Source organism: Falco rusticolus, chromosome 5, assembly GCF_015220075.1.
Source record: "Falco rusticolus isolate bFalRus1 chromosome 5, bFalRus1.pri, whole genome shotgun sequence".
NCBI lineage: Eukaryota > Metazoa > Chordata > Aves > Falconiformes > Falconidae > Falco > Falco rusticolus.
The window spans coordinates 85,742,531-85,769,941 of record NC_051191.1 but is presented as its reverse complement, the minus strand read 5'-3'; the positions used below and the strand labels follow the sequence as shown (position 1 = coordinate 85,769,941).

General features: G+C 45.3%; 1 protein-coding gene across 4 annotated transcripts; it reads right to left on the bottom strand.

Moving 5' to 3' along the window:
- Positions 1 to 9,917: 9,917 nt before the first annotated feature.
- CLDND1 (claudin domain containing 1) lies at positions 9,918 to 27,349 on the bottom strand. Of its 4 annotated transcripts, none has more exons than XM_037389148.1 (6): positions 27,304 to 27,349; positions 26,641 to 26,808; positions 22,325 to 22,626; positions 21,015 to 21,122; positions 20,490 to 20,627; positions 17,886 to 20,381 (listed from the first exon to the last, which is right to left on the bottom strand). In XM_037389148.1, exons 3-6 carry the CDS (start codon positions 22,611 to 22,613, stop codon positions 20,161 to 20,163), a joined length of 756 nt encoding a protein of 251 aa, XP_037245045.1. In that variant the 5' UTR covers positions 22,614 to 22,626; positions 26,641 to 26,808; positions 27,304 to 27,349; the 3' UTR covers positions 17,886 to 20,160. The 4 variants fall into 4 exon arrangements, with proteins under 4 accessions (XP_037245047.1, XP_037245049.1, XP_037245045.1 ...); XM_037389149.1 differs by lacking the exon at positions 27,304 to 27,349 and adding an exon at positions 27,083 to 27,225; XM_037389150.1 differs by lacking the exons at positions 26,641 to 26,808; positions 27,304 to 27,349 and adding an exon at positions 26,428 to 26,600 and having other exon boundaries at positions 9,918 to 20,381.
- Between the last annotated feature and the right edge of the window lie 62 nt (positions 27,350 to 27,411).

Here is a 27,411-nt window from a genome sequence, read left to right as displayed (position 1 = left end):
GATAGCCACATGGATCTACAATGTTTGAAGAAGACTTCTGCAGGTATTAGGGAGAGATGCCCAAATTCAAACTTAAAATGGAAAGTAGAATTAATGTATTGTTTCCTTACTATTGTTTCACACTGCTGACTGGTCAGGTTTGTGATTTATCTATGCAATTTTACTGATTACTGTTGCCAAAGTTACTCAGCATATTTATTAAATAGTATAAGGTGCTAATAGTGGTCTTACTATATTATGGCAAGTGCACTGGGATCTTGAGGGCATTTTTATTACTGTTCAGGGAAACAAAATGAATTCCTTGATCCCACCCCTTCACGTGCATTTTGCACATTACCTGCTTGACCTCCCCTTCTCCCTAGTAGCAAGAGGCAGCACACAAGGGTGTTGGCTGTCGTCTCAGCAAACTCAGCTAGACAGACTGCTGGCTGTCTGAAACTGCATGGGCAATAAACTCACTTTGAGCCTCAGGTCACTTGCGTGGGGCAATCAACCCATACTGTCGGAGGACTGTTTCTTCAGAGGAACTAGCTCTGTTGAAAACAGAGTTCCCTTGGGTTGCACCACCAAAAGCAGCTGGCCCTCAGGCATGATGCTACTTCATGCTCTTGGGCTTCTTGTTCTTGAAAGACACTATTAGGGAAAAGTCTTGAAGGGGAGAAGAATTTGTAAGGACTCCACAGTTTTTAAGGATGTTTACCCAACGAGGTTCAAGATGTCAGACCTTCTTGTAGAAGCTGGGCTGTCCTCCATACCATAGAGGCTCCTCTTCCTCAAATGGTTTTAAACTAAAAGAGAGTAGACTTAGATCAGATGTTAGGAAGAAATTCTTTACTGTGAGGGTGGTGAGGCACTGGAACAGGTCATGTGGATCATGTGGAGAAGTTGTGGATGCCCCAAGCCTGGAAGTGTTCAAGGCTGCATTGGATGGGGCTTTGAGCAACGTGGTCTAGTGGGAGGTGTCCCTGCCCATGGCAGGGGGCTTGGAACTAGATGATCTTTAAAGGTCCTTTCCAACCCAAACCATTCTGTGATTCTATGAAACGAAATACCCGGCCATCTCTGTGAATGTCACCACCAACCACAAGAAAAGGTCTCTGCTCAGCACCAGCAGATTCAGTGGTGCTTTTGCTGCCCAGGCCAAGGGGTTCTCCTGCGAGGGGCAGAGGAGGCTTTCTTGCAATACCATGGGCATTAGAGGTTCCTTAAAAGAACTGCCACTGCAAAGACTAGTCTATAGGAGGATGACTAAAGAGACTGAAGGAAACAGAATGACAGTTTGGGCAGTGGGAGTTAGAAGAGAAAATCAGTTCTAAAGGGAAGCAAACTTCACATTAATGGTCCAGAGGAAAACAAGTGATCTGTGACTGCCGCAGGGTCTGTGGTGACATAACCAGTTACCGGAGCAATAGAGTTAATATAGCAACATAATAAGTAAACAGTCTTATCTAACATCGTCTTGCATGGAAGGTCTGTCCATGCTTTAGCGATGATACAGCCCAGTCAAACTTTGATGAGGAAAGAAAACATTATTATTATTTCCAGTTTCTAACTCAGCCCCAAAAGGAAAGCTTCTCGAGTGGCTCCTGGTTTGAAGGTGTCCAGCACATACCTCCTTGTGCTTCGCTGCTGCTGTGTGCCTGGGCTCATCTTGACGGTGGCATTTCTGAGTAGTGAAGCTGGATGGCTCCAGCCTGCAGCACCCTCAAGTCAGTGCCTGCATTTATCTACAGTCCGTCACACACACACGGACACATACCTCAGGTGATGAAGAAGCCAGGCCATCTCTCAGGCTTTCACTGTCACAGCTCTCTCCCAGCACAGCCTCAGAAGGTGCCGTCTCCTGAGCCAACTGTGGGGAACCTTCCCCTCTGAAGCCATTTCTGCATAAAATGTTCCTCTTCTGCACACTGTCTTGCATGACTGTCTGGCACACTTGCCGTCCCATGAAGGCGTGGACCTCATGGTCTACACGTCTAATGCTGCGGAAGGCAGGCAGGCAGAGCTGACATGAGTCCTGTGCTTGGGATAAAGGATATGATGGATAGTTGAAGCAGGGGGGTGATGTGAGATGTGAGGGCACCGTAGCTTCTTCCTTATTAGCATTGCTGGATGTGGGGTAAACATTGTGGGTCACGTGCCAGGGAAGAGCTACACCACCCCGGCAGGCTGCCTTTCCCTCCACACGGCTGCCTCCAGCCCTCGTGAGGACCTGATACCGCTAAGCTCCATTCATGACACACAAAACGTGCATCCTTTCACATATTCCTTCTCCAAGGCATGGGGAGAGGAGATGCAAGCCATGGAAGGGAGATGGGGTGTGGGCATCCCCTCCTTGTCCTGCCTTCTCATCAGGTGGAGAGGGGTTGTGAGGAGGTGCAGCCTCTGCAGGTGGGGACAGGCCTGGCTGCCTCATTTTCTCATCACTGGAAATGCCAAGGCTTTTCTGACTTTAACAACCTTCCTATCCCAAGTGTTAGTGACATTATCTTTTATGCTGAGGCCGTCAGAAGCATCCATGTCCTAGCCTGGTCCACCCCTTCTGCTGCAGAGCAAGCTGTTGGTCCGCTGCCTGCAGGCCAGGCTCGCTCAGGGACGGAGTGGCTCTCGTGTGCGCCCAAATCCATCGGGCTTCAATGGACATCACATAACCTAGTGCATCTGTCAGGGCAATGAGACCATGACTTCAAAAAGGGTTTCAAGACTGCAATGTCCCTTGGCCACAGGTAGCCAGGACATCAGAAACGCAGCATGCCCTGGCAATGCTGTTGGTACAAACCAGGGAGAAGAGCATCCCCTTGGAACCACATTGAGCACTGCCTGTAGTGAAAAACAGGCATATGAGATCAGCTTAGACAGCTGGCTTTCATTGCAGAGCCCCGGTGTTTTACCCATGTGAAAGATAGTATCTATTACCAGAATTAAGGTACACCTAAAACAGAAGCAGACTAAATAAAGGCATCTTATTTAAATACTGACACCACCTCAGGCTGCTTAGTTTCTGAGATCCACCAGAAGGCTGGGCTGCTTCATCTGACAAGAGGCCCAGGGACCACACAGACACAGAGATGAACGGGCACTCTGATATCCAAGACAACTTCCTGAAATGCCTCCGAGTTCCCTGAAAAGAAATGGCTAACATAAATGTCTGTGTCCACTTAATAGGAACCCGTGCCAGAGGCAAAGCTGGAAGACCCACGATACCAGTTCATACCAATGATACCAAGATTCATGCTCCTCACCCTGGCTCTGAAGCCCATTACAACACTTGTTTTGATGTGTCAGTGTTTTGAAGTCTGTTGTTTCAGTTAATGGGAAGTTCTCAATGAAGCAAAACTATATTTTTCTTCTCTGGTTGTAAAGATAATGTAAACAGGTGTGTTTGTAGCTCCTCCTGGGAGAAGGAAGGGAAGACCTGGGTGGGGAAGGTGTAATAACACATCAGGAAAACATAAAATTCTTATTCCACCTTTGCAAGTACATTTCAACCCTGACAACTCTTGACCACCATCCTCACTCAGCTCTGCCAGTATATTCCAGCGCTGCCGATATATGTAGTCTGTTGGGCACTGTCACCTCCTCCAAATGCTGCCTGCTTTAGCTTCTCATTTCCCCATTGTTTAGGCTTCATTTGCCGGGTTTTTTTCAATTGCTAAAAGTTTTCCTACTTCTGCACTTCCCACCTCACACCTCTCTCCTTCCACCTTTTGTCCCTACCTACGAATTTCACCGACAACATCATAAATAGCTTGAAGACTCCCACTGGGATGGTCTCAAGCCGCAGGCACCAACGGAGACAGAAAAGTGCTGTTTTATTGACGGCCTCCATTCATAGCAGCAGTTAGTCCTGCTTAGATCGTGGAGCACTTGGGGGCTCTGAATCTTCCATTTTTCAGAGGACAGGTGATTAGAGACTTCCTGAAGAAAAGAGGATGTACGTTATACTACCTCCACTCCGTTACCCAGGTCGCTGTATTAGGATGCATCCAGTGTACAGACCAACATCTTTTATATTTGATATCTGAGTATATAAAGAGAAAGCCAATAATGGGCTAAATTTTAGGTGGTGTTGCTGCTCCTACAGGAAATGTGAAACCAAGCATTCCCTGAAGGTCTTACTATGAGGATTCATGATCTGCTTTCCTGTAGCCCTGCTGATGGTTGGCCATGAGCTCAAGGCTGCTGCTACAGATTCATTAGGAAGGCCACTGGAGAACAAGGGGTTAGCTGCTCTCTTCTCTTGACATCAACCAGTGCTGCATATGGCAAGCTTTTAAGTGCTCCTGAAATCCCTCTGCTGTTTGTCAGACCAGGGTTTTGTTAAAAGACATACGATTAAGCTTATATTGATTAAAGTACCCTATTGGGGAAACTCTTCTTTACTATTTCGCCAATCACAATTTTAATTGTCAAGCCCAACTTGAAATACTTTAACTTACACAGCTAATATCCTTCCACAGCCCCTTCATAACGTCTCTTTCAATGCATGCATACACCACCATGCACCGACGCTCATTTTTGCCACCACAATTTGTTTTTGTTTCATGACTCATCACCTCTTCACTGCTGTGGAAATTGTTGTCTTCTGGGTTTCATACTTGTTATATTAAAAGGTTGGGGGAAAAAAAAAATAAAAGGAAAAACCATCAGGACAGTGAAAAGAGCTCCACCCTGCTGGAGGAAGAAGGGAGACAGCTCTGCAGTTTTTCCTGCTGGGAAGGCAATGCTCTGAGCTAGTCACTGTGGTCACCTACTTGGTTTGTGTTTCTTTCCATTCTGACCAGCTTCCAGGAAGGGCATGCTGCATGTATGACACCTTATCTTCAGGCTTTGCGCTTGTAGCAGGTAAATCACCACTTTCGTGGTCCTTGTGCCAGCCCTTTTCTCCCTTACACGACATTTTCGGGTTAATGCCTGCACTTTGCGCCGGGACAGGTTATGTGAGGGCTGGATGCTGCTGTGCTCTGTAACGCTGCATGGCTCAGTGCCTCCTGCACCAACAGCTCTCCAGCCACAGCAAGGGATTGCCAACGTGGGAAGCTCCCAGCCCCATAAGGATCTCCTCAAATCTCACTACAACTGCCTTTTTTATGCTGAGCAACCAACCCTAACAAGGCTGTTATGACTTCATGTGGTGTTTTGCTTACAAGCATAGGGAAATTTCAACCTTTATGTGGCTCTCCTGCCTGTTTCTCATACAGTCCTACTACTTACAGTAAACTTAAGACCACATGGAAGGATACAGATAGCACAATTATAATTTTAAGTGCTAATTTATCATTACAATGTTGTCGGTTGTGACGTGGAGGAATGAGGTAGCACACTGTGCCTACTGAAATGCCTTATCACTTCATGGATGCCGTTCACTGCTGGGGAGTTCAGTAGTTCACCAAGTTCTCAGCACACCAAGAAACTGCCTACAATAAGAGCGCTTGTGCTGTTAGCAGGAAAAAGATCTGCAGTGATAAAGTGAGTACATTCATGTAGGGTGTTTGGCTTTCTAGGCTGGGCAGGAAAGAGCAGGGCAGCTCTCTACAGCCCTAGTTAAAACAGCGGCATTCAACTTCAGTGCATGTTCCCACAGTTAAGCCACTCATCCTTCCCACTCTGCTCCACTGTACGTTTGAAAGTTGTGGATTTTCATTGTCCCTTTTTGCATCTTGTCCCTGTGCACGTATCCCACTGGACATCAAGTCCCTGACCCCTACCACAGTCATACTTGCACAGTAAGCAGCATCCATCTCTGCCTGAAGACATTCTTCTCATTCCTAACAGCTCTGATAGGTGTTGCAATCAGCTCCTGAACTTTCTGACCCAGGATTTATTGAAGGTTTCAGTATCTTCATAAGCGATGCTATACTGGATGCTCAATCTATAGTGATACTTTGGGACACGTGAGAAGGTGATGAGGCTTCTCTTTTCACTGGTCAGAAGAACAAGTGTGAACACTGGTAAAGCTCATGCTACTTTGCCTACTTACCGTTTCTTCTTGCCTTCTGCCTGGAAATTATCTCACAGGTGGCTCCACTGATATTTACTCCGCCTCCTCCTGTTGGGCAGGCAGCATATAACACTATGACCGCAGCTACAGACATGGGCTTTTTGTGGTGCCTTTTCCAGACTTGTGTCATAACCCTGGTGATGAGCAGGTCTGCTATGTATGATGTTGCACTTAATCCTCAAACATTCTTTTTTTATTTTGTTGGCTCCTTCTAGGAGATAAAAGAACCTTTCAGACAGTTGTCCTCGCAGTCATACAAGTGTTCATGGTACATGATGTTCTAATATAACAGCTACTGTGCTCTGAGGGTTCATATATTCCCTAAATTAGGTCCACAGGGGCATTCTCAACCCCTCTGTCCTGTTACTAGTGTTCTTAACATGGTAAGGCAGAACTCTATCCAAATTGCTGATATTTATTTTCAGCACCAAACTGCAAGAATATTGTGGCTTTTCCCCAAATCAGGTCATATTTCTTTTGCTGCACGCATCCAGCAGTCAACTCTTTAGGGTGTTTTGTTTAAATTGTTTGGGCCCAGGCAAACATGTATCTTGGCTGAGTTTTCTAGGACTATCAGAGCTGGTTACCTGGCTTAATGTACCTCAGGACAAAGATTCTGTCTGCGTTCTTATTTCTTCCATTATAGAGTATTGGGATTTCTCTTCTATAAGTTCTGTAAAGCTCTGCTGGACTGACACAAGAGTCGACTTCTTGGAGTAACTTATCCAGAAGACATTACTACTTTTCCTTCCAAAACATTAAATTAAGTAATTTAATTAAGACCAGTTGTTCTCAGGGTACCCAGCCCCCTGAGCTGGAAGACAAGGATGGGGAGCAGAATGAAGCCCTATAATCTAAGGGGAAATGATTAGTGACCTGCTACACCACTTAGACGTGCACAAGCCTGTGGGGCTGGATAGGATCCACCCAAGGGCACTGAGGGAGCTGGTGGAGGAGCTCGCCCAACCACTCTCCACCATTTATCAGCAGTCCTGGCTAACCAGGGAGGTCCCAGCAGACTGGAGGTCAGCCAGTGTGGCACCCATCTACAAGAAGGGCAGGAAGGAGCATCCGGGGAACTACAGCTCTGTCAGCCTGACCTCGTGCCGGGGCAGGTTATGGAGCAAGATCATCCTGAGTGCCATCACGTGGCACATGCAGGACAATGGGGCCATCAGGCCCAGCCAGCAGGGGTTTATGAAAGGCAGGTCCTGCTTGGTGAACCTGATCTCCTTCTATGACATGAGGACCCACCTAGTGGGTGAGGGAAAAGCTGTGGATGTTGTCTGCCTGGGCCTTGGTAAAGCCTTTGACACCATCTCCCACAGCATCTCCTGGAGACACTCATGGCTCGGATGGACGTACTGTTCGCTGGGTAAAAAGCTGGCCGGGCCCAAAGAGTGGTGGAGAATGGAGCTACCTCCAGCTGGTGGCCGGTCACAGGTGCTGTTCCCCAGGGCTCGGTACTGGGGCCAGTCCTGTTTAATACCTTTACTGATGATCTGGATGAGGAGATGGAGTGCACCCTCAGTCAGTCTGCAGATGACAGCAGGCTGGGGGGGTGCTGATGTGCTGGAGGGCAGGAGGCTCTGCAGAGGGACCTGGGCAGGCTGGACGGGTGGGCCAAGGCCCCTGCATGGGGTGAACACGGCTCAGCGCCGGGTCCTGCCCTTGGGTCACAGCAGCCCCACGAGCGCTACGGGCTGGGGAGCCGCCTGGGGGAGACGGGCCTGGGGGTGCTGCCTGGCGGCCGGCTGGCCACGAGCCAGCGGTGTGCCCAGGTGGCCAAGAAGGCCAACAGCCTCCTGGCTTGTATCTGAACCAGCGTGGCCAGCGGGACCAGGGAGGTGACCGTCCCCCTGCACTGGGCACTGGAGAGGCGGCAGCTCGAATCCTGTGTTCGGCTTTGGGCCCCTCAGTGCAAGAGGGACGCAGAGGGGCTGCAGCGTGTCCAGAGACGGGCAGCGGCGCTGGGGAAGGGGCTGGGGCACAAGGCTGGTGAGGAGCAGCTGGGGGAGCTGGGGGTGTTGAGCCTGGGGAAAGGAGGCCGAGGGGAGACCCGACGGCTCTCTGCAGCTCCCTGACAGGGGCTGTGGGCAGGTGGGGTCGGTCTCTTCTCCCAGATAAGAAGTGACAGGACAAGAAGAAACAGCCTCAAGCTATGCCAGGGGAGGTTTAGATGGGATATTAGGACAAATATCTTCACCTAAAGGGCTGTCAAACATCGGAACAGGCTGCCCAGGGAAGTAGTTGAGTCACCATCCCTGGAGGTGTTTAAAGCACCACATCTACATGTCTTTAGGGATATCTTTTTGTGGCGGACTTGCCAGTGCTGGGGTAGCGGTTGGACTCGATGATCTTAAAGGTCTTTTCCAACCGAAACAAGTCTCTGGTTTTTTTCAGCTTTGCTACAGAAAAGCCAAATTCACATGCACACTTTTCCAGTAGCACTTGTTTTGTTTGTAGGTCTACTGAGGGCATCATTTGTCACTCGTTTAGTAAGTGTAGCTGTAAATAAGCACATCCATCACTCAAAACATATTTCTCAGTGACCTCTGTATTTCCTGATATTTTAACCTTTATACTTTTCCTTGCTATTGCAGTTTGGCTATCCCTTGAGTGATAGTCAGACCACTGTCTAGTTTAAATTTGGCTTGGCAAGCTCACTATTCTTTCTTGCGCAGCACTAAACACGTCTTCACACATTCAACCACCGCCAAATTGTGTGTTTGGTGCTTTGTTTCCTGTTTGTACAGGGAGCATTTTTTCTGACACTACTACTGAATTCATTTTTACTTATCTGCACTATTTTAATGCCAGATACGACCAAAATCTTGCTTTCTGAGTCACTGCTTGCTTTCTCTAAGAACAATTTTTTCTTTAATTTTCTTCTCTGCATTACCTTTTCTGGCTACAAGTACTGTGCTTGGCTAGTGAAAGAACATTTCTGAATTTGCATTTCTTACTACCTACATGCAGGACTGGAGAGAGGACATCATATCTGAATTTTTGCCCACAGCTGTACTTCTGTACTTGTGCGTTTATTTTCCCTTGTATATTCAGGGCTCCCTTGTGCTATTTGTATCAAGTATCTCCGTACCACCATATAAAGGTTTAACTGGAAGCCTGATACTAACAGGTGCTTTGTGAAAAAGTAAGGATTGGAAATTTTCAACTGGCTGACACATTCCCTTCACCAATATTTTCATAAGCCTTCATACGATAAAGCCTCAGACAGGGTAAACTTGTGAACCTCAATGCACTATGATGATCTACAAAGCAAGGTAATCCCAGTGATTAAATGTGTTGGTGCAGTGACCTCCGGGGAGACATTTCTCTTACTTAGAATCACAGACTAAGATTTTCTTTGCCTCAAAACCAAACAAAACCTCAAAACAAACCTCCATATGCTGAAAAGCACAACATCGTTTCAAAACAAATTCCCTATACCACTGACTCTAGACAAGCAACAAAGTCCCAGAGTTTCTTCGTATTTTTCTATAAGACTCAGGGCAAGATTTTGAAACAAAATTAATACCTAATGCTAAAGTCTTAATTTTTTATTTAATTTTTTTATTTAAAGCCCTCAAAAAAAGGTGTGATCTGGTCCTACTAGAGCTGAACTCACATTTCCTTGTGAGTCCTTCCAAGCATTTCCTTGGAACTACTGAATATGAGTAGTATATTACCTACTTCATATACCCACAGAGCACATAAAGTGCCCATCACATCGACATGCTAGAAACTCTCTCCAAATTTAATTTTTTCTAGTTGGACCGGGCTCTTCTTTCTCTGGGCTTAACTGCTCATGATTTTAATGTTCTCTTCTCATTAATTTTTGTCACTATGAGAAAAGTTGTGCAGCATTCAATAACATAAGCTGGAAAGATTTCAAAGAACTCATCTGAGAAGCCAGTTGTAGAAAAAACTTTACTTAAAAAATAAAGACACAGAGAACAAAGGTGAGTTCAAGCACAAAGCCCCTCTGGTAAGACACAATCAACTCAAGTAGGGCAGAATCAATTGTTAGAACAGTATGATGAGAAACAATTATTTCCTATTTGAAAGATAATTAATTCTGTCTTAGAAATCAGTATCAAGGAAGAAAGCTTACTTAACTACCTTCATTTTCAGAGGTAAATTTCAAAGTTTTTGGGCAATCAGCTCATGAGTACTTCTGTGTGAGCAAGCTGAAGAAGGATACCGTCTCAGAACAGTTATGAATGTATCACTAATATGAAGCTGTCTTCTTTCCTGGAAGGCCAGAAGAAATATCAGTTTTATTGGTTGCAGTTCAGACTTAATTTTCTAAACCTTGTTTTTGCCAAGTTCTGTCATCTCTAACTTCTGATGCCTTCTTCTGACCTCTTTGATTTCAGCCTGACTCAGCATAACAAATATAAAAAATGTCACTGCACATCAAACATCTGTCTTTATTTCCCTACTTATGACAATTTTTTTACATCACTCCCTATGAACTAATTCATCAATGTCTAAAAGACTGCAAGTTCTGGGATACAAATACCATCTGTGGTCTCACTTCGTTCCTACAAGAAGTGCCATCAACGGGGCAGGAATCTAATCCGAGATGTATCATAGAGAGTAAATCAGCGCTGCTTCGTTACACCAACAGAATTCCTTAAAACACCACACCAAGGTTCAAACCAGTTATATATACACATGAGTGAATTTTACGGACCAGATCTGTGCGGCATCATTCGAGCATCCACAGGATTTCAAGGCTGGTCATTTTGTTTGTTCTAAAACCAGGAGGAGCAAGTCCCAGTGCCTTTCATTCATCCATTCCAAAATCACCTAAAGAAGTCATAAGGCTTCAGCGCGTCACATAAAGAAGATAAGATACATAATACCTCTCATTCATTGTATAAGTGATATCAATTTAAAAAAAAAAAAAGAAAAAAAAAAGGGTAAGATGACCATGAACTGTAACACTATTTTGCTCAGGATGCACTTGGATGGCGATGCCTCCTGCAGCGGACACATAGCAGAGTCCCTGTCCTCTATGAGGCCTCTTTAAAGGAAACTTCTAAGAATCAGTATTTCAGCAACTCTGGCTTGAACAAGCCAAGATTCTAAAGTTATAAAGGAGAAGGAAGGACAATAATCATATAGACATAAGTTTCCTCAGGCTTGTCTCAATGAAAATTAAATAACCCCCAAACTAAACACAGTTCAAATAAATATAATCTAAGAACATTTTTGGAAAATCGATGTAAGTGACTTTTCAGAAGACTCCTTGAGCCAGTGTCTCAGGTATAAGTAATCGGATCTTCACCAAATTTCACAGCATTTGAGGGTCCATGTTCAGTTACCTTTATTGGTATTTGTATTTTAGAAATAATTCTGTGACAGAATAAGCCAAGAAAGTCCCTCAGAAACGGTGTCTCTCGGTAACACTCAGCAGATCAGCCCTTGGGAATATAAGTGTAGGGTTGAAATGATAAATAATCATCTAGCTCAGGATGAAGCATACCTAGACCAAAACACTTTTTTTCTGTCCATCAGCTTAGTTCTCCTTTACTACAAACTAAGCTGGTTACCTCTTGTCCTATCACCAGTGGATGTGGAGAACTACCAGCCATTGTCTATAGCAATTCCTTTCGTAAAAAAAGTTACTTGCCCCACTCAAAAGTCTTTCTTTCTACATAATGGCTCCATTGCTCCCTGCCTTGAAGTTTATGGTTTCTAAACATTCTAGAGGTGCTGTCCACTCCTCTCAGGATACCCCCAACCATCTACAACTTCAACACACAATGCTGGCTAAGGCTGAACACAGCAAAGTGAAGGACAAGTATTTCCTGCATCTTTCATGCATAACCCAAGTTACTACATCCCAGAATAAGAAACCTACAGAAAACATGACCTTTGTCTGAAATTCACCTTCCTGATTCTTCATTATCATGATCTTCTTTGTCCCACTTATTTCTCACTGCTTCAAATAACCCTCAGGGTTTTCTGTTGGGCTGGGGAGCTTGAAATCAGTGACATCTTTGTTAGAAATCTTCCTTTTCAGTGAGAAGACAAAGGTGACTCCTATAATTTCTAGAAACTCTGGCAGTTAATCTAAAAATTACTAGCAATAAAGGAAAAACCTGAGCTGAATATATGATACAGCCTCTGAAAAATGGGTGGAAAAATTCCCCCCAATCTGTCTTTACCTCTAGACCAGAATCTTGGCATCGTGCATGATGGCACCACAGGGGTTTTCTTGCTCCATCAGTTGATCCCTGTTGCCTTGCCAGCTTGTTGAACACAAACAATGTCCTGATATCAAGGAACTATCAGCTCCCTACTGGCATCTCCTGGGGTGAAGATGACCCAGGACAGGGAGCAGAACAGAAGCAGACAGCTGGCAGGAACAAGAGCTCCTTTAGCCCAGACTGTACTATGTAAATCTTTTACTGCAAATTAAGGTCTTATTTCTCATTCTGTAAACACTGGATGCAGACAATTTAAACCATAAACTGAGCATCTGGCAGAGCAGAGCCAACAGCATCTAGGCCACATTAAAAAGGGGTGCCAGCACTCTAAAGGCGTTCATGGCCATAGCTGCATGCCCTAACAAACGTTCCTGTGCCTAGCATTTCCAATGAGCTGGCTTCAGGCTTCCAGGCGCACCCAGCTGGGTGTGTAACAGGGATGCGGACAGAATTAAGGTCCTCTGAGTATGGCCCAATTCACTCTAAAGTGAGTAGCTGGTTTATTTATTGTGGTTAAAAAGGCCATGAAAGAGAGGGGAGAATCAGCGTAGGAGCTGGGAGAAGGAAGCGAGGAGACATGGAAGGGGAATAACAAGTCTATCACCTGCATGATGACACTCCTGTCAGCTCACTGAGGTGGCTGGAGGTAAAACACACCTCTGCTCCAGAACAGTTTTGGCTTCCTTTCCCGTAATGCTACACGCTTTGTGCTCCTGACAGAGGACCGCCCTGGCTGCTACAGCCGCCTCTTCAACGCCAGGCCGGCTGGGGAACCTCACCCAGTATGTCCATGCTGTCCCTCCCACAGCTGATCCAGTCCTCTGAGCACTGTTCCTGAGCCACTGCAGTGGCTCCAGCAGGATGGTGAAGCTGCTCCAGAACCCGCAGCCCACCCTCAGGGTCTGCTCATTTCCCACTGCAGCCCGTGCCCCGCTCACCAGCTCCTCCTGCCTCACCTCCCAGTTTAGCACTGGGAGGCAGGGGTGACTCTGCCAGCTGCATCTCGCTACTGACACCACTCATGATGTCCTCATTGTGGCTGGTTTATCACTTTCCAGAACTCAAAGACCTTTAGTGAACCCAAGCAGTTCTAGCACTAGGCAGACACTGTGGTTTTATATCACTGCTGCTGCTGTTTTGTGTGGAAGTAAACATCAAAATGCAAATCAAAGCTAGCTAGTTAAATGGGTCACTTGAGTGCAAGGCAAAAGGGATTTGTTTGCAAGAGAAACGACTGCCACAGCCCCAGAAAGCAGAGCTTATTTCTGGTGAAGACAACCCTCACCCCTTTCTCAACCAAAGCAATTTAACAAGGGTTGGAGAAATGACTCGAGTAAGGAACTGGGATCACAAAAATCACCCCCACAAGTAGTTTGTTTAAATTGGGGAATCAGCAGTGGTAAGGGAGCACGGTCCAGTGCAGGGCTGAGAGCCAGGAAGGATTTGGAGAGGCCGTGGAACCTGTTCTCCGGCGTCTGCTATCGGTATCACCCATAGGCAGGAAGGCTCTGGCAGAGCTGAGGCATCACAGAAAATTAGCACCCGCTCTGCACTGCTACTGCAGCCCGCTCCTGGTGTCAGCCAGCCCACCCTCCAAAACACACATCACTTCGGTGAGGAAATGGTGGATTCAATCAACAATTAAATCAACATCAGCATAAACACATCAGACTGTCAGCAACGTATCACACAGTCAGCTTTGACACTCTTTACACGTGTTAGCCACAGGCAAATCCTCCGATAATGAGATTTCTTGGTGAATTTACATAAAACCCATTCAATGTAAAAAGGTACTGCCAAGGGCAGCTAGCCAACAGTGTCAGCTACCAGACTCTGCGGGAGGAATCTCCCAAAGAATCAAATTAGCTAAAGGTACAAGCTGTACTTGGCCTCAAAGGAAGGAAAAAACCTGTGATTGAGTGCAGTATTGATTTGGGAGCTTAGCCCACGAGTATACTCACGGCACGGCACGGCTGGGCTCACCTGACCCCGTGCGAAGGACACCCAACACTAACACAGCTAACACAAGTCTCCACCGCTGAGCTGGTGGGTACAGAAACGTGATGGAGCCGTATGGGCAGCTGCGCTCCTCCCTGCGCTCTGCCCTGGCTCCTCCGGGCAGCCAGCGAACCGGATGGTTCTTCCGGAGACCTTCACAGGGTTTTTCCATCTCTGTAACAACAGGGGCGTTGTAGTACCAACCCCTTTATCATGAGGATAAAAGGTGAACTTACAACGGGGAATGGTCCTCAACCACGGCTCAATCAAGTTAACATGCGGCAAAACATACTCACACGCATTCAGCTGTGGAAGCTGGGTGGAAAAAGGACTGATTGTAAAGGTCCAGACATGTGGTAGGTCATAACAAGGAGTTAGGAGGAGTCCTGCAGTGCTCTGGAAAGACTTCCCCGTTATTTACTTTTTTGAAAGGCTATTAAAGATGTTTGGATCAACCTTTGTTTTAATAGGTACTCCAAAATTTTAGAAAAAAATGCATGTCTGATATTGAGAACTAGTCCAAATTACAAATGTAATGGGTAGGTCCACTGAGAAGTTACATACGTACAGGTTTCCTTTTCAGTGACAAAGATACAAAATACAACAGATTATCTTCTTTGTAAACTTCAACCTAAAAAAGATAACATTCTAAAACCATTTAATATAAGACACAGTTAAAAAAAGGCAGATGAAAGACTTGAGAAAGCTGGGAAAATAAAGCCGCCTATAAAAAAAAAACCACTATTTTTTTTTTTAGGAGGGTTCTTATTAAGTAATAATAATGAATTTTTATTAAACAAAATGTTCTAGTTTTTTTGAAAACTTTCAATCTTCACCTTGGAAAACCCAAGGCTAGAGAGATGCCTGGATCCTCTGCAAAAATCAGTTCTCATTTTCACCCTGGTCTGTACACAGAAGTCACAGAGCACAGAGACATCTGACACTCATTGCTCTAACCTGACCAATAAATAAACCGCTGTCCCTATGGTTATTTTTTTTAATGGTGATTTTAGAAGGGAGGAGGAGAGACAGGAGTAGAACACGTTATTGCTCTCAGATTTTTTCCAGTGGTCCTTGGTTTGTATCGAGGTTTGGCATGCATCACTAGGCAGACATGCGCTAGTTATGCAAAATTATACTTATGGCTGCTATTGTCATATCCCGACACCCATCCAGGCTTCCAGTTACGGAGTATCCATTCTTCCACTGCCATACCTGAATCCCAACTTGAACAAAGGCTTCACTTTGCACTCCGTAGTCTTGAAAGTTGTAGTTTAAAAATATAGGGCAGGAATAACATTCTGCAGCAACGGGAGAGTTAGTAGTACACACACAAACTTTCGATCCTTTCCTATTAGAAACCAGGTTATAAAAAGCTCAATAGCTCAAAACTCTAGTTATTCCTGAGGAAACGGGGGGAGGGGGGCCGCAGCAGCCTCAAGATGTTATCCTCTCTCTGTTAAGATACACAATCTACTCAAGCTGGAAATACACACAGACAGAGGTGGACAATCAGCCCAAGATACAACGATGACAAGATGCTGACAGTTCAGAACTTCCCTTTGAACAGCAGGTACTGGCTGAGCACACACGATGCCAGCAAGCAGGAAAGAGCTTTTCAGAGGTCACTGCCTCGAATCACAGAACTATGACAGCACTGCAAGAAACAGACTGTGAGCTGGTACGTAATTTGGTGCCAACCAGAAGTGACAAAGAACAGAAAAAAGAAAAACCTCGAACACCTTTCTCAAAACACACTTCAGAGCATTTTAGATGAGGGGAGAGGAGGCATTCCTTATCACTGTAAAGCAAAAAGACTGCAACAGACCTTCCATCGGGAAAGGACCACCTGGCCAGCACACAATCCAGAAGGAAAAGTAGATCAATACACATAACTTCTGGCACAACAACAGATTTAGAAGGGCCTCTTGGGTCATCCAAGATTCCGCTGTCACTTGCGGCCACAACATATTCTTCTTCTAAGTGCTGAACTGTCCCCTTTACACAACAAAACAGGTTTTTGTGTCTGCTCTATGCTGCTTTTTTATTAAAGTAGGGAAAATGGGATTGATTATTCTCCTGTTTTCAGTGATCCCTCCTCTAAAACCAGTGGGAGCTGTCTTTACAGTCACCACAATAAACCCCCTCTTGGCAGTTTCACTGACCAGCCTCTTCTCAGACCTGTTTGGAACAGGGGGGAGAGGACAGGGAAAACATCACTTTGAGTTAAAATAAGAAAAGGCTGCTACCTAGACTACACACTTTATTGCTCTGTGCAGCTTTCTGCTAGTCCTGCTTTCCTAGAGGTTTCACAGTGCTGGCAGGAAAACAAGCCCAACCCTGTGAAGAACAAACATTGTTTTCTCAGGGCATGTCTGAAGGACAAATGCAGCTTGGCCACCTCAGATTCGGGGGACAGAACTTTAATGGGTTTCGCCTAAGTACAAGAGAATTCACCCACTTGCTTATGCCTCCACCGTGAGGGTGCCATGGGTGGGCAGGAAGGCAGTGGTGGTGGAGGAGCAGCAGCTGGCCTTTGCTATGCTGGCTACACAGCACCACACGGGGTGTTCGCGCTGGAGTCCTGGGAGCTTGTTCCCATACAGTGTCAAGAATCCTCAGTTCTCACTCTCAGTCTGATGGGATTCTTCCTCCTCCTCTTTTGTTTCTCCTTTTCCTTTGATATGCCTTCTCTTCACTTTCACTGGCCCACACAACAGTGTTACAGATGTGTGCCATTCCTCCTATGCACACAGACACAAAAGGACAGCCCTTCCCCCCCCCCCCCATCTACTTTGATCTCACTGTATGTATCTGTATTACCTCCACCCCCAACACTGAACCAGTATCAGCAAACACCTCCCATAGTCAGACCACAAGATACTGAGGAACGCAAATCAGCCTTTGATCTCACCGCTTTCTTGCAGAGTTGGAGCACTCTTCACTTTTCTGAGCAAGGGTGTCTGCGTTTGCATAGAGGTATGCGACCACAACCATACGCCCAGGCCTCAAGCTTCTCTTGAACACGGCCGGCCTCTAAATATGGCACAAGGATCTGCCAGTGGGGAAGGCCTCCTGTGCAACCCGCTCTGGGTCAAGATCTGTCTCATCTGTTCGTGAGCTTAACTATCTCTCTTTTATAGAATTACTCCATCCTCAGCGTCTACTGTTTTTTCATCCTCCAACCCCATTTCATGGACCCAAGCCAGCAGTCCAAGAACTCTTCTTCCTCACTTTACATCTTGAGCAAAGCACACAGTTACCAAGCAAGATGGCTATATGTAGATCCATCACCCCAGACAGACAGGGCAAGACCTCCTTCTTATGAAATCTGCCTCCCGCTGAGATCCATTCTGATGAAGAAATCTTTACATAGGAGTGAAGAAAAAACCCAACCACATCACAAAAACCCAAACCAAAATACCCCCCTCCCCCCAAACCCTGAAAGGTGACCCTCATTTTAGTTACGTGGTCCAAATCAAGGATCAGTTAAAGACTGTTTTCTTCATTTCAGAATGAAATTTCTCTTCAGGGCAGAGAAAAACTGAAACATTTATCTCACAGACAATCTTGGGTTTGCTGGTAGTTAAATGATCAAGAAACGACTGACAGCACCTCTAACATTCCCTCTTCCCTCCATAACATTCCTTTTGGAAGCAAGAGTGTTAACACTTGCAAACAGATTTACACTTCAGAAAAACAGGTGTCTGATACAAGAGTAGAGAGCAAATGCACAGAATCCCCATTGCTCAGATTAAAATCACACAATATGATTAGTCTGCCAGCTCCTGAAAAAAGAAAAAAAACCACCCAAACTGTATTAGATAAAATAACCAGCAGTGTTTCCTCTCAAAGTGCAGAATAGTAACTTCCAGTCCTTTTGACCCAAGCTGAGGCTTGCATGCCCTAGTACTTCTGATAAATGAGGAACAAGACAAGCTGAGCAGTTATGCCTTATCTAAGTCAGAGATAACTAATGACTCTAAAAAAGCATCATATCAATACATATCAGCAGCACAAACTTCATTTACTCTCAGATACTGCACGAAAGTACCATATCCCCTCTCACGGGGTTAATACTGACCCAGACGTTGTAGAGAGGGAAAGAAGTTGTTTTAGGAGGAAAGGTGAAAAGTCATTCAACGGCAGGAGAAAGATTATTATCTTGAACCGCCCACTACTGCTTTTTCAGTGATCCTGGTTTTCATCATCATCCTTGTTTCATTTTGTAAAGATTCCAACGTTGATAATAAAGGGAGAAGTTGGTTGATCCTTATCACACACGATAAAAAAAAGAAAGAAATGATACTAGCAGATATCCCTGATCTTCACGGAACTTGTGACTAGGGCTGTTTGCTGATCCAGCAAACCCAACCTGGGTAGAAGCACCTACTGAAAAAATAACAAAAGGCACAAACGAAAATATGAAAACAGATGAGAGATAAAAATGTCTATTTCTGTGTCATTCTCATTAACAGTATCTCACAGGATCTTTGCCATCACAGACTTACTCATTTTGTCAAAATTTATTTCTTCTAAGACATACTTCTAATATTAAGCATGGAGTAAAGAAATGAGGGGAGTTAAGGCCTCAGAAGTAAACAGTTTAGTCTTGGAACATTGTTTTCTAGTTAAGACATGCCACCCGGTCTGGCTAGAGTTGCAATGATTTAGAAGAAATATGTGCAGAAATTATGGGGTTTTGTGCCCCCCAATGATAAGCAGGAGAAAAGATAAAGTTCACAGGAGCTCAAGAATTTAATTTAAAAAAAATCCAACATCTGTTTCTGGTGAAGTTTCCCTGAAAACAGAGAATGATGTGGACATTGGCTTTTCTTTCCCCGAGTAAAATTCCCTTCACACCATTTCCTCACCCTTCCATCAGATTCATGCAATGCTGAAAGTTTCTGAGCTTTTTTTTTTACTTACTATTATTTCATTTAAACAATAGGTTTGGGGCAAGTTGGGAAAAGAGCAGCACCTTTTTAAAAAACCCGGTTGTATGCTATATAGGATAAATAGGTGAGCTTTACAAAAAGTTAGGTTTATATATGTACATATACACACACTAAATGAAATTCGAAAAAAATTGTGAGGGGTCGTTTTCAACACAACGAGGAAGAAAAGCCTTATTTCACAGCAAGCAAAAGCACCACAAGTTAAGATTAGAGTGCACAATCACATGTAGTGCCGATACCAAACCAGCCTGGGTCCTGGAAGCAGTGTAGCTAAAGCAGCACAAGCCTCCACATGGGCCAACTTATCCCACTCCTTGGCAAAAGCCAGCACAGTCTGTGCTCAGGATGGTGTGCTGTGCAGGCACTCCCACAGCCAGCTGCTCTGCCTGCATCCATTTTGGCTGAAGTTACAAAAAGTAGCAAACTAGTGAGAATAAGAGACCCAAAGCTAAGCTATAGAACTGATTTAGCTACAGTATTTCCATAACAGAGGTTTCTGAGTTCCCCCATGTCTCTTGGGTGCTCTCCGCAGGTAGCGCCTGCTTGGGTCACACAGCAGACAGCTCCCGATTATTTATTATTTGTGAACCGAGGTTCCCACTCCTGCCTACCTGCATCTTTTCCTATGTCTCTTTCACCCCACACCACCACTCCTATTTCTTCCAGGCTGAGAGGGTAATAAAGTTAGGAAGGGGTATGTACAACTAACCAAGGCGATAGTCAACAACGAAATGAAGCTTAAAAAATAACAGTAATAATAATTCTTAAAAAAACCAACAATTTAAAAACCCCTGTTCAAGTTCTGCAGACTTCTGGCAGAGTTTAGTCATCTAGCCCAGAGGTCTTTGTCTTCAGGGCCTGCACGCTAAATTGTCTCAACTGGCAAGAAGCACGCAGTACAAGGTAAAATTCTGACTAAAAGAAAAAAGTAGTAAGGGTTGGGGAGAGAAGAGGCTATAACATGGTACTTCAGCAGCAGCACTTATGCCACGCGGTACGCTTTCAGGAGAGTGAATTCCTTTCTGTTGGTGCGAGCCGCCCAGATGAAAAGAGCGGCTGCCATAAACTGCAAAGGTGCTGAGACACAGGCGAGGCAGAAGGACCAGCCAAATTCACCTCTCACATCATCAGGCAGGGGCAGCTTCTTATGGAGCAGCTCGATCCCAGCTACGTAGCAGCCAACGAGGCCCAGTGTACAAAGCCCTGGAGAAGGAAGCAGCAAAGAGCAACAAGCTCGCTGGTGAAGTGCTCTGGCTGTCACTACGAGCTTCTGGAGGAGGGAGGGCAAGTGCTGGATGGCAGGAGACCTACCTGCTAGGAAATGGAGGACTCCAGTGGCAATGGCTGGGTAAAGGCTGCGACAGGCACAAGCACAGAGCCCAATCAGAGCCCCAAAGCACATGAGGCCCAGGCTGACAAAGGGCAGTAGAAACTGCAATCGCCAGAGATCTGCATGTGAAAGAAACACACAAGACAAGCTGTTGAAGATGTACTAGAAATTGATTTTCCCCTACCATCTTACAGTCCTTTCTACTCATGCTGCTTCTGCTTTGTCAGACTTTCTACATTCATAGCTACAAAGGACCAAAGGCTCCACTGAAGTACGAAGAACTTAATTTGTTAACTCCCAGATTCCTATACTGCATTCATGGGCAAAACCTTTGCTAACACATCTAAGTTTTCCTTTTAAACTTTAACCTACTGCCCGTGCTACTGTAAAAACACAATAAAGGCAGAACAAGATACAGATGCTTTCCTCACCAGTGATTATATTTGAGAAATGTCCTTTCTCTTTTTTTATCCTACTTATTCACCTGCCAGAAGTGAGACACTTACATGTACGATTCAAATCCGTGCCACTATTGTGATTTCCAGGCTCTATGTACTTTTCCATAAACTGATCAGAGAGGGAAAAACTGATGCAGTTTGTAGTCATATCAGTTTCTACAGGGAGGAAAAAAAAAATAATATAAAAAAATTACCATTAGGTGTCTCCCCCAACGTCCCTTTCCCAATCATTTGAGCTGGGAAGCTCCACAGAGTTCCATTTGAGAGAACAGAATTACCTCTCAAAACCGATCTGTAAGATGCCTTACCATAATGTAGTTAGTGTAACATGGTTACTGCAACGAGGGACAGCATTTAAACATACAGAATCTTCAAGCCTACCTGGGTTTTCCACAGAGAACTGTGCCACGCTTGACAGACTGGCAAAGAAACATGGTGTATGATGCTCAAATATGTTGTTACACATTCTTGTACTCAGAGTCCCTTAACTAGGCTGTGCTTATCTCCATGGGCAGAATGTGGTATCATACCCAACACTTCATTCAACAATTGGATGGAAAGGACTATCTAAAGAACAGAAATATTTCCTTCTTTACACTAAATGTCTCCCCTTTTATCCCTGTTAAATTTTGCTTTGAGAATACTATTGAGCAGAGCTGGTTTAAGCGTCCTTCAAAAGTAATTTCGTTAGAGAAAAAAAATATTCATGCATGTAATGTTTTTTCTCCAGAAAGTGTTTTGAAAACACATTTTTAAGAGTGTTCCAAACGAAGAAGGGCTTCACACACACAGTAAGTGTCCAAAATCTACTCTGAAGCAATCAAAATAATTGCTTACCACACTTTTTTAGTGCCCAACCATAGCGAAAAAGAATACACATATTTCATTCTATATCCAGCACTATGGTACAAGGAATCCATAATGTACTGAGGCAACAGTGGGACATTTGTGACATGCAACCAAAATGAACAGCTAGCTAAAAGGACCGAGTGCCCCCTTGATAAAGTAGTATCTTTGTCCTGTTGCTGGATCCCAAGACCTCTCCTAAAGAGACAGTGACTGGTAGAGCCACTTTAACTGTACCCCCAGTTGGACAGCAGATACAAAAGAAAACCAAGTTATACCAGAATAAATTCAGATCAAGTATCATGTGTCAAATCCAGAGTCTACAGCACTGACAGCCACAGACCAGTTTGCCTTTTGCTTCTTTAAAAGTTTTGACTGTCTTCATTAAAAAACAAAACCATGTAAGCTAGAAATAAGCCTTCTGGAGGCACAAAGTGTCACGAGTATGTTCTAAGGAATTTAGCACATACCACCCAGGCAAGCTAGGGAAGTGTTAATTACTCCAGAGATACCTGGTGGGCTGTACCAGTGAGAGTTTTTGGGTACAGTGATACACCTCCGCCACAATCCAACCGTGCCGTTGCACCGGAAGAGTGCATCTGTGTAGGTCTTCTCATCTGCCTCTTCGCTGACAAATTCCTCCCAGATGCTCCTACCAGCTTCACTAACATTCTCAGCTGGGGACAAGGTGTGGTATTCGTACCAAAAGTCGGTGCCAATTGAAGCTGCCATATAGATGGTGGAGATGAGGCTGAGAACACAAGCAATTACTAGCGCTGTAGCGAATCGGTTATCCATCATGGCGCCCTTGCAGCTGTAAGGAAAGAGAGGGTCAAGTGAGTAACTCCTCTGACAGTAAACACAAAGTTATCCCAGCAGTGTCAAACTTGTGACATCATTCCTCTTATGCAATGTCCGCTCAGGTTACACGTCTTCCTTTTCCAACACGCTGGAATCAAAGGAACGCTGAGCTAGTCAGCATCCACCGGATCCCCGAGTTATCACCCTTCTCCCAGCCACACTGCGCTAGCTGCTCTCTCCGAGACAACTGACAGAGCAACAGCAACTCTGTCCCCAGAGCAGATGACACAGCTCACACTCATCTGTGATCCTGATTGTAGGGAATCACAGAGAATCCATCCACAGGGCCCAGGCAGAAGACTTATCTTTCCTTAAGAGATTACCAAGGGTAGGAGTTATTTTTAGCCTGCCATCCCATACGGCTTTCACAGCTTGTGTTTACAGCAAGGATAAGAACTACAAGGTGCCAAAAAAGCTCTTCCAGACTGTTCACAAAAGACAGCCATGCCAAGGTGCTGGAATGCCTTTAGGGAAGCAGCGAAATGTATCTAGGCACTAGACACAGAACATGAAGCACACATTGAAAGACAAATTTGGAAACGACTATAAATGCTGCAATAACACCACAATACACACAGTGGTATTTCTGAAGAACTAAACCAACGTAGCAGGGGTGCCCTGCTCCACGGGAACAAGATGACAAGAGCTTCCAAAGCTGAAAGGCCTTCATGCGCTAGCATGAGACTTTGTTCTGGCTCCCTGTATTAGGGGTCATTTATGCCCTCCTTTGCAGGGTTGTGCTCACAAATGGCGTGAATTCAGGGCCAAAGGAGACACGGGAAAATAGAGATACCACACATGCTTACACTTATGACAATACTGTGACTTTAATGAGTAATCAATTGCTAATACATGGAATGTTTTGCAGATAGTGCAATATGTCAGAGGACTCCTCTCAGATGCCAGTTTTTCTAATGCATTTTCTGTGCTTGATTAAATTTATGGATCACGATGAATTAGGCTTGATGCACTTGCCAACAAAAAGGAAAAAAATATCCCACCAATTGAAGTTCACTCAGCAGCTAGAGCTAGCCTGGTGACACAAGCTACTGTCTAATCAGCTCTTGTCTATTGCTTGCTCTACCTCCCTTCTCCCACATACTTTAATCAAAATATTTTGGTCTAGTTTCTTTGCAACTGAATGAACCACAACTGGAAACACCAAATGCCTTAAACCACAACACTCACAAGGGAAAACACCACTGCTCAAGCCGGACCTGCCAGTAAGAAATTCTGGACTATGAAACAAGGTGAAAATTAAAGCAGGGAGTTTCAAAGGCACCGATATTTGCTGCTAACAATGCCATTCTTATTTCTTTTTCTTCCCATCCTCTCCTCTTACTTGGTTGAAACTGGCTAACAGGGTTGGGGAGGAGAAAGATGTGCACCCATATCATTCCCTATGCTTAATTTCTATATTAAATGAGGCACGCTCTCTGTAACGTCTATCCTTGAACTGCAGCCTTAGCAACAGGGCAGGACAGGATTGATTTTTGGTGAACTGACAAACAGCACCCATTTAAAATACTGCAAGTTTGCATACCACTACTGTACTTAAAAGTTTACAGCTTGTGGATTATTATTTATGAGCCAAGACAAATACTGAGAGGGTGAAAACGCCGTATCTGGGCTTATTTATATAGCAGACACATAAAAGCAAATTCTCTGTGCAGCGTTTAACTTCTGGTTGTGTAGTTCCACTTTCCTTTGAGATCCTAGCATCTAGCTCAAGGTACACAGGACACTGGATGAGTAGAACAGGGAAGAGAGAAGGCTGCTGTATAGATCTGACCTCACTGTTCATCCCCACTGAGCTCACTGAGGGATTCCCTCCCTTCCCAAACCTCTCAGAAAACAAACAGAGCAAGTGGCATCTCCAGGGCCAAAGCTGTGTTGCCTGGCTCTGCCCAGCTGAGCTCAGAGTTGAGCAGGTCTTCTGGGAACTCACTCTCAGGGCAAGCAAAACAGGCTGGCGAGCAGGCTGGTCTGGATTTTCCACTATGTTGCAGTCACATTCACTGCAAGAGGCACCCTTCTCTGTAACAGACTCCTCTCTTCAGAAAGGGCGCTCTCTGGAAGGAGGAATCACAAGAACTTACAAGCTCCATCCTCAGAATAGTGTTTGGTGAAAAAGAACATAAGCAGGACATTATTGGGCCATTGGTTTGCTGCCATTGCCTTTTAATATAAATGCTTACAATAACAAAGTCAACTTTGTACCTAATATGCAGAAAGAAGAGAACTGGCTCAAAAATCTTACTTTCAGGTACAGCATTCCTGGTGCCAGCTGCAGAACACTGGTGTTGGAAATACTTCTATCAGAGCATCATTAAAACACAATGACAGGCTTCCAGCAGCCTTCCGTGCACCAGCACACAGTGGACTTAGCAGAGTTGATATCAGCTGGCAACCAAGAGCAGTTCACAAGCAAAACAAAGGGTTAAACATCAAATGATAAATTAAAGCACTGTCCAGTGTTCATTACCCATTTGGTAAAAGGGACATTGCTATCTCCTGATGTTCAAGCCTTATAATGCACAACTCCAGGATAGGTGGAAAGCAGCTGAGGTGGCTACAGTCCCAAAATCTAGTGGGTGGCTTTGTGTGGCATTTGTCCCAGAAATGGGACACGTGGATTTTGAGTATGGACAAGACAGTGCCAAGGCAAGAGCACACTCCCATTTCCTTATAATAAAGGTGTCCCCCCCCCACGCTTCTGCTGAACGCTTCCAACTACTTACAGAAAAGATGAACTCTACAACACTTTAGGCAAATTTTGAACTACAAGTTCTTCCCGCCACAGTGTAGTAGACTTGACTACCCTGCCCATCCACTGTAAATATCCAATGCATCTTCATTTACAGTAGACACACCCCCACTTAAAAGAGGTGTCCTTTGCTCTGCTGAAGAAGGAACTATTCTTCCAGCCGCAGGCAGAGCTAAATGGGAGTAGTGAGCACAGTCAGGAAGAAATAGTTACCAGAGAACACCATGAAAACAGACACTGCATGTTTGTGAGATTATGCCAGCCACACTTTGCAAAAGGTTCTATGCAGAACAATACGTAGGAGGTGCCTTAGAATAAGCTTACTTATGAAAAAATAACATTACTACTACTGAAGATAACCATAATTATAAAGACATAACAATTGCCAACATATAGAAATACTTTGCCTTTATAGGGTGTCAGCAAGAACCTTCATTTTTTTTACAAAAGGTTTGTACATATGGCCCTGTCAGCACATTTTATTCTAACAGTGGAAACTATTTCAAACAAGTTATGGCTGAAACTAAGCTATGCAACAAATATAAGACAACCCAAGGCAGTAGTAAACAAGCATTCAAGCAGAAGTGCTTCACAGGATATTGTAATTATACTCATTTTTAAAAGAAGTGAGAATGTAAAAAGTTCAAAGCACCAGCTCATAAAAGAGAAGGCAAAGGCCAAACTAGCAGCAACATTCAAAGGAATGAGAAGATGCACGCACTTCACAAAAGTGGGGGGCGGGGCGGGGAACAACCAAAAGAGGGCAAGTCAGTAGAGCTGAAAAATAAAAAAACACAGAACAATATAAAAGCAGATATTCTGGCAAAAAAAAAAAATCAACTGTACGACTGGAGAACACGTAAGTATTTTAAGAAGTTACTGTACTATGGCAGAAGGGAATACAAAACCAGGCATACTTCTATCTTGTTACAGCGATCACTCCCTTCAGCCAACAGTGGGCCACCGCATTAAAAAAGCTCCTTTTACCTGACATCACAGAAGAAGAAGTCTGGTGTGCTGGCATTTTTTCAGAAAACTTGCTTGCAATCTGACAGCTCTTTGGGAAAGCAGAATAGGCAAAAAGCCTAAGAGAAGGTTTAAATGTGGGTAGAGGGCTGGCTATGGTACTGAACAGGATCCTCCTTTTAACACTCAGGGTAAGGGAGGGTAAGGAAGGCATGCTACCAAACACTTTTTTACCTTCAGAGGTCTTCAGAGTCCCTCAGGACACACAGCTCCAATGATGTGAAGTCACTTAGAGACAGTGTTGTTTGCAGCAAGCGGAGAGCATGAAATGCAAAGCTCCCATCTGCCCTAACTGTTCCATTCATTCAGTTTCTTCAACACCACCGGTTCACGGAGAGTGATCTAGAAGTAGAAAGCAAAACAAACAGTTTGAGATCATAATTTTATTTTGAAATTATTTCACAGAAATCTCTGTTTTACTCGTTAAGGGAAAAAATATTAAAAAGGGTAGGAAAAAACCGACTGCAAAAGCCCTCAGGCCCACAGCACCGTGCCCCACCGCGATCAACCCAGCAGACGGGCAGCACCGGGGCAAGTGACCGTGTGAAGGCGCCCCCCGCCGGAGCCCCGCAGCCGGCCCGGCCGCAGCCGCCCAAGAGGTGCCACCACGCCTCACCCGCCGCCAGCGCCAGGCACGGGCCGAGCCGGACCGGACCGACCGCCCCCCGGGGCGCTCCGGCCTCCTCAGGAGACAGCCCTGCGAGGGGCAGCTCCCGCCCGGCAGGGCCGCCGCGGTTGGCAGACAGCATAAGCCCAGGAGAGCGCCTCAACCCACCGCCCCTCCGCCCCCTCCCGCCCCCAATAACCGCCCCGGGCCGCGCCGCAGCCGCCGCTCACCGCCGCCCGGCGCCCCCGGCCCGGCCCCGCCGCCCAGCTTCCGCCCCGCCGTGCCCAGCGCCGCGCCCCGCCGCGCGGGGCACCCTGGGGGATGTAGTTCTCCCGCTC